Source organism: Macrobrachium rosenbergii, chromosome 46 (assembly GCF_040412425.1).
Source record: "Macrobrachium rosenbergii isolate ZJJX-2024 chromosome 46, ASM4041242v1, whole genome shotgun sequence".
In the NCBI taxonomy this organism is placed as follows: Eukaryota; Metazoa; Arthropoda; class Malacostraca; order Decapoda; family Palaemonidae; genus Macrobrachium; species Macrobrachium rosenbergii.
In genome coordinates, this window is record NC_089786.1 from 24,739,123 (window position 1) to 24,747,151 (window position 8,029).

The 8,029-nt window shown below is 34.3% G+C and overlaps 1 protein-coding gene across 1 annotated transcript; it reads right to left on the bottom strand.

Annotated features, from left to right (window-relative positions):
• Positions 1-5,006: 5,006 nt before the first annotated feature.
• Positions 5,007-5,597, bottom strand: LOC136830413 (uncharacterized). Its single transcript, XM_067089950.1, has one exon. It carries the CDS (start codon positions 5,595-5,597, stop codon positions 5,007-5,009), a length of 591 nt encoding a protein of 196 aa, XP_066946051.1.
• Positions 5,598-8,029: the final 2,432 nt, after the last annotated feature.

Consider the following 8,029-nt stretch of genomic DNA (forward strand, 5'->3'; position numbering starts at 1 on the left):
GTACCTACAGTGTTAGATATTGTTCACAGTAGGTCTGGCAACCCGCACTTGGGGATTGAGAAAATGTATCAGAATGTACGGGGACAATTCTTTTGGAAGAATATGCTTAGTTTGGTAGAAGACTTTGTGAGAAGTTGTTCAGTCTGGGTTCATTCCCGATTCCTACCAGACCCACAGCAAGAGTCCACATGGACCTGTAAAGTAATTTCTGTGAATCTAGTTATGGCCATAGGCACCTGTTGGTGGTTGTTGACGAATTAACTAGGTTCATAGAGATTTTCCCGTTAAGGCATAAAACAATGGAGGAGGTGGCAATCGCATTCTTTAATGGGTATATTTGTTGTTATGGGGTGCCTGAGGTTCTCATTACAGATAACGGTCGAGAATTCATGAAGAGAACATTACAATGACTTGCTGATGTAATGGGTATTCGGAAAGTCATGATTATTCCATATAAACCGGAGGCAATTGGCTGTGTGAACGGGCAAACAGGAAGGTCATTGAAGCTCTTCGGATGACCGTAAGAGGTAACGATCCAATTTGGGATCGATATCTTCCACAGGTGCAACATAGTATTGACTCTACGTAAAGGGATACCATTGGAATGTCTCCCAATGAGGTGCTGTTAGGTTACCCAGTGCGGGGTGCGTCGATTTGTTGACTATTCCATCAGGTGATGAAACAATCAAATCGCTTGTTTGCACCACAAAAGAGAGATATGCACATCTTGCTAAGAATCTTGAAATGAAAACGCCAGACATGGTAGATAGGAGCAACGCAGAGCCAGATAGAGTTAAAGTGGCTATGGGAGATAGGGTTTTTCTGAAAATAAATATTAGGAATCAGTTGAACTATAAGCTAGGTCCTAAGTTTGAAGGTCCTTTCCCCATTGTAAAAGTGAAGATTTGTTGTTCTAGATGAGAACACGGTGTGTCTCGGTTGACACATATATCTAAAATTAAAAAGATAGGTTAATAGGGATCGTATGGGTTCATTCCTGGGTTGTACTATGGTTATGATCATTCATTTTCCATTTTTCTTTTTTCTCTCTGTTTTTTTAATGGGTTTTAAATTGGCATAACTTGTAGTTTTTTTTTTTTTTTTTTTTTTTTTTTTTACTGGGGAGGACGCTAGTCCGTAGAGTTACAAGAATCTTTAATTGTCCGAGATCAGATTTTGCTCTTATGTGTTGTAATACTTAGTTAAAATTAAGTGCAAAATTCTGTAGAGTTTCGTAGATATATGATTTTTTTCTTTTTTTTTGATGGATCGCATCTGCGGTCATGGGCTTCACTGTTCCCATTTGGCGTTGGTAATTTGTTGTTTTGAGTTAATGGTTCGCATTCACATGATTTTGTGAGTAGTGGCATGGGCTAATTTTGTATTGTGGTTAGGCCCGTGTGTTATGACGTAAGAATATTATGATATGTAGTAGTCGCCTGAAGGAATATCTTTGAATATAGAGTTACAGAATAAGGTTTTGTTACTTAGGGTTTTGTTTTTTGTTGGGTTAACTTGGATATCGGACGGAATTTGTCTGATCTTATTACAGGTTTGGGTAAATCAGTGGGGTTTAGGATAGGATTAGAAAGACTTCAATATGCTTCCAAATCTGGGTATTTGGATTTTTCAGCTCTCTTTTAGAATTAAGAGGGCTGGTCCATTGATAGTTGTAGTTGCTATGATCGTAGCAGCGGTTGCCAGTATGCCAGTTGCTATTTTGCTGGGAATTAAACAGGTATTGAGCAGCATTTGCTAACCTGGGTAAAACCTTCATCACTTTACAAGATATGTTACCTCTCAGATGTTTAGGCTTGCCTTTAATGAATTCAATATAGTGGTAGGTTTCTTGGGTAATTTTTACTGGGCAGAATTTTTGTGAATAGTATCTTAGAGTTAGTGTACCTGATAGTGGGTTAATTGTTGAAATTCCAGTTAGCTACTTGGAATTGTTTCACATTTTTAACATATGACCTTTGCCCTAGTAGTTTTAATAGTTCAGTAATAATATGGCATAGTGAGTAGACTAGTTATCTTTTTGAGCTGACTGTCGATATGACCAACTTACGTTAGACACCACTTCCTCGCAGCAGAGCTGTACGGAATGTCTTCTATGAGCCTCAACTAATACAGGTTAGATATGGTACACCTGCAGGTTTCTACGCCTGCACTTTCGTGAAATCATATAGGGTTTTGGAGAGATGTCAGGCAGGATGTCTACAAATCACATAGTTACCGGGAGACATCTGTTGGCCGCGTGGTTGGATCACCAAGAATGCAAGATTTCAAGTCTTGCGTTCCATAAACGAACTGTTATTGGAATAACATCTGTGTTACGAGACATATAATTCTTGTATCTAGTGCATATGTTTTGCTATGATTTTGGAGTTGGCCCTTACTGAACTTTCGATTAGACAGTTGTCGTATCTGGACGGGGACGTCCAGAAGTAGATGGTCCGGGCTCCTATTAAGTCTGGGTTCTCGTTGGACAACAGTGAGATATGTGATGAACTATCAGTGGCTCTTATGGCAGGTGAATTTGTGCTGACATTGGAATTTGCTTAGTCAGATGCAGGCAGAGAACTATTTGATCATGGTCCAGGCACATGGAAACAGCATGCACTGGAAATCCCCAGATTCCGGTAGGGTATGTGCGTGTGTGTGTGTGTGCGATCTCTCATGAGTTACTTATGAGAGGAACAGTGACTCTCTGGAGAGAGACGGCCTCGATCCTGAGTGGATCGTGGTGTGTTTAGCCTGGTGTATTGATTAAAGAAACCGCCAGTATGAAAATACTTTATTTACAGCCATAGAAATAAGTAAAACTGCACTGTGACATTGATATCTTTTCCAGACTTTAGAGAGAAGCAGTAAAACTGAACGATGTCTACATATTGAAATTGTCCATTTTTGCATTTTTATTACCCTGAATATGTGCATTAATTTCAGGTTTTCATATAATGATGTATTTCTTTCTACAGGAATTCGAACATCGCCCTAGGAGGGACGAATATTTGGAAGTGGTGTATTTTACCCTTACAATACGATATGACATATATTGTGGTCTTTATGACCTTATTACTTTGTTTGATAACCAGGGTGTTAATCACTAGTACCGCTTGGCATAGAATCATTATTCTATTTGCTTGTGAAACAGTATCTCCTCTAGTTATGTGTGATTCACTGCATTACATGACCGTAGCTTTTGAAAATCACTTTCGTTAAATTTGTCAATAAAGTTTAGTTTTGTATATCAGTGTCTCATTCCAGTAGGCCTTTGTGTAAAGATAGGTTTAGTGAGAGTCCTATGATGAAGGAGGAGGGATCTGCTGACCCAAGGGAAGAGCCACAGCTACCAGAGACACCTCAAGAAAAGTGAGATGCTTAATTCTGTTCTTAGAACAGATACATCAATAAAAGATGGCCTTCAGACCTGGGCCATTAACAAAGATATATATACAAGTATATATATAATAAATATATATATATATATATATATATATATATATATATATATATATATATATATATATATATATATATATATATATATATATATATATATATATATATATATATATATATATATATATATATATATATATATATATATATATATATATATATAATATATATATATATATATATATATATATATATATATATATATATATATATATATATATATATATATATATATATATATATATATATATATATATATATATATATATATATATATATATATATATATATATATATATATATATATATATATATATATATATATATATATATATATATATATATATATATATATATATATATATATATATATATATATATATATATATATATATATATATATATATATATATATATATATATATATATATATATATATATATATATATATATATATATATATATATATATATATATATATATATATATATAGCCAACAGTCAAGCGGCAAATGCACAATCAGGAGATCCATAAGACAAGAAGTCTTCAAATTTCTTTATTTAGAAACGTTTCGTGCAATCCTTTGCACATCATCAGTCTGCAATAAATTATAAAGAGCAGTTAAAACTAAATTTAAAATAAAAATTATTATACCGACAGTAAAAAATTTTATAAAGTCAACAGAAAAGCAGAAAAAAAAATAAAATTAAAATTCATCAAGTTTGTTAAGGAAATTTAACTACCTTACACTACAACGCAAGAAGGAAGAATGGCCTGAAGAAACGTCAATGCCCAGACAACACCTTAACCCTGCGTTACTTTGCTGGAGTTTCCTAACATCAGTACTCCCCTGGGGTATTTACTCACCCCAATACAAAAATATTTATAGTGTTACTATTATGTAAAATATAGTCATACTGCTGGTTCAGGATATATCTACAATCCCTGTTGAACAGTTTAAATCACTTGTAGCTGATTGATATTAATATAAAATAGTACAAGAAAATAAATTATAAAACTAAGGAAAAACTACCAAAATGCTGATTCAGATCACATTTACTTTGAAAATACCCACAGGATATACCATTTTGTGTGACTTTTTAATATTTTTGATGAATATTAACATAAAAAATTACAAAATAGGCAAATCTCCCGTACAAACTACATTAAATGAAAACTTGATCTAAAGATATAATTATTTATTGAAATTAAGCTTACTATACATTTGTTACATAAACATAAACATAAACATGGTTTCTTTATCAAAAGTAAACACAAAATGTTTCCATGAGTTGAAATGACAAAAAAAAGTGACCTCATTACATAGCATTAAATTTGTTGCATAAACTTAAACATGGTTTCTTTATGTAAAAATATTTCCATGAATTGAAACTGAAAAAAAAAATCAATGTGAGCTCAGTGCATACAGCATTACATTCACTCTGATTCATCACTTGCTGTATTTTCGCAATCTATGCAGCTCACAGTCATCTTACTGTGATCCTTACAAACATGCTTACCGCAAGTGCTATATACTGTTTTCACCTTTGGTCCTTTGACCTGGTGCAAAATACACATCTCTTTGCTTGGCATTGTAATGTCTGTGAGTTTGTTGAGGTTATTGCTTCTGCAGCTTTGGGGAACAGTCTTCCAATCTCTGTTCTGAGACTTTTTGGCAGGCGAATGTTCTGGAGTCTCCTCTTTAGAGTGTCCTCTAATAGCGTCATGCATACTTTCTTGATGAATTTGCGGCGCTTGAGTTTATTTTGTGGGTTGTGAGCATACAGGACATACAAATTTGCACAGACGATGTTCAGGAGAGCAAAGAACACAGTTAGAGGCCAACGCCAGCTGTTTCTGGAAACGCTATACTTATCCATCATCATGTCGACCACATCTACTCCTCCTTTGGTTGAATTATAGAACGTGATGATTTCAGGTTTTTTGTCATCACCTGTAGCTTCGTCTATCTTTGCATCATGGTACATGCTACTAACGAACACCACATTTTTCTTCTTGTTCTTACTCTTTGGTATGTATGAGACTAATGTAAGGTTGTCTCCAAATCCAAACATGCTGTCCACAGGAGGTCTATTCTTTGTCACCAAGAATTCTGGGGGAATCTCCCTCATGTTCTTTCTGAGGGTCCCCACACCAGTCAGAGTTATGGTCACGAAGTAGTGATTCCACTAGTGGATAGCTGGTATACCAATTATCAAATGTTACATTTCTAGCAGACCCAGAGATGTCAGAAATAAGTCTTGTGACCACAGCCTGTGATGAATTGTATTGCTTGTCAGCCTTGAATGGCCCATCTGGCTGTGTTCCGGCACATATCTCCATGTTACATACATAGAATGTTTTGCATCACACAGTGCATGTATTTTGAAAACCGCAGAAGTGTTACTATTCAAATTAGGGGACAGGTGCTTTATATAATGACTGAAGGGTAGTTAAAAAGGCAGTTTGAGATGTAGCACTGAGAACCGAAAAATGTGTTTTTTCAACATGAATTTTACATTTAGGAGTATGTGTTCTAATGCTAGAAAGTTCTGGGTTGGATATACGGGAACCTGTACGATAACTGAGTCCTAAGTGGCTGTAATAGCGGACTTGCAACAGTCTTTTGCTGGAACCAACATAAGTACCAAGACATCTTGGGCATTCAAATTTATAGATAGAATGCTGGACCGCACAAAATCCTGTAACTTATCCTTATAGGAGAAAAAATTTCCAACCTTTTTTGGATTCATAGGAATCAAATTTAATTTTAAAAACCTATTTCTCTTTCAATGATACTTTTTATTTTTGAGCGTAATTTATCCGAGTGAGTAAAGGGAATAACAGCATACATATTCAGTTTAGGAACATTAAAGTTTTCAGAGGGAGGAGACATATATTTAGTAAGCATATTATTTATTATTTTCTGGACTAAGATTTGAGGATACGAATTAGCCGAAAAAAACTTTGATAAATAATCAATTTCTAAGTGAAAATTGGACCAACTAGAAGTATAGTGGAGAGCTCGATGTACCAGTGTTGTAATAGAATTAATCTTAAGCGAATAAAAACAAGAGCTAAAATAGTTACTGCCCAAGCCTGTAAACGTATTCTTATGATAAATAGAAGTCGTAAAGGCATGTTGATCTCTAGTGATTTTTACATCCAAAAAAGATAACGAATTTTGTTGTTCAGTTTCAATGGTAAATTTCATATTGGAATGTACAGAATTAATAAAATCAAGAAATTCATGACATTGCCAAGGATAAGTGAATAAGGCAAAAGTGTCATCGACATATCGTTTATATAGGACCGGCTTAGACTGGGCTGGCAGTTATTTAAAAATTCTTCTTCCAAATGACTCATGAAGAAGTTAGCAAACAACGGGCCCAAAGGGGAACCCATAGCTACTCCCTCGACCTGCAAGTAGAGAGCATTATTAAAAATAAAAACTGTGTCTTGCACTGCAAGCTCAAGTAAGGATTTAAAAAGACCTACTAAAACCATGAAATATATCATCATCTGCAAAGATTTTGTTAAGAATAATTTCAATAGTTTCTGAGACCGGGACATTGGTAAACAAAGCTTCAACGTCAAAACTTGTCATAAAGAGGTCACCGTCTTGTTGGACAATAAGCTGTTGAAATTCGTACCCATTTTTAACGGCAAACTGTGATATTGAAAACTCATTTAAAAGTGTTACAATAAATTTAGGGATATTATAAGTAGGGCCATTATATGCCGACATAATAGGTCTAAGAGGAATATCTTCCTTATGAATTTTTGGTAGTCCGTAAAGTACGCTAAATGGTGAGCCGGTAACAAGTAATTCTTGATAGGTAAGATCATTAATTATACCCTCCTGCTTAATTTTCCCAAGAAATCTATTGATTTTGTCTTTCCTCTTGTATATATTAGATGTTAGGTTCACTAGAAACTTCACCATTCGGAATTAAATTCATTTTTTCCAAATAGCACCTTTCGAGAATTAAACTCTGATTTTTTCCTGCATATTATCAAATTTTGTATTGTTAACCGTTCAGATTTTATTCTCTCTATATTATCAAATTTTTAACAAGTTTCTCCAATGGATCATTGCTCTTTTTTTTTTTTTTTAAATGGAGCCCATTTTATTTTTAATTTTTGTGTTGTAAGTATCATGTAGTAAAAAGAGTTTTTGTTGCAAGGTATTTATGTTGGTAAGGTTCAAATGCTTGATTCTCTGAAACAACACCTCAAAGGGAAAGAAAAATGCGGAAGGCTGGGTCTATAAGAAGGAATCCAAAAATCCAGGCCAAAAGACAATAAAAATTCCTGTTTCTTAGAGAAACATAATCAGAACGGTTAACAATACAAGAGTTATTGAGAGCCAGAATCAGGAGTACAAATATAAAGAGCGCTCAACTTCCTTTGGTGTCTAGATGTACATCTGTGACAAAGTTATTAATAGACCTTATTGTTTTAAAAAAATTGTTTGCAAAAACGGAAGGTAACCTGGGGCTTCAACTTTTTGTATCAGGTTTTGTAACTTTTACAGAAGGTTACAAAGGGCCAGATCAAAATC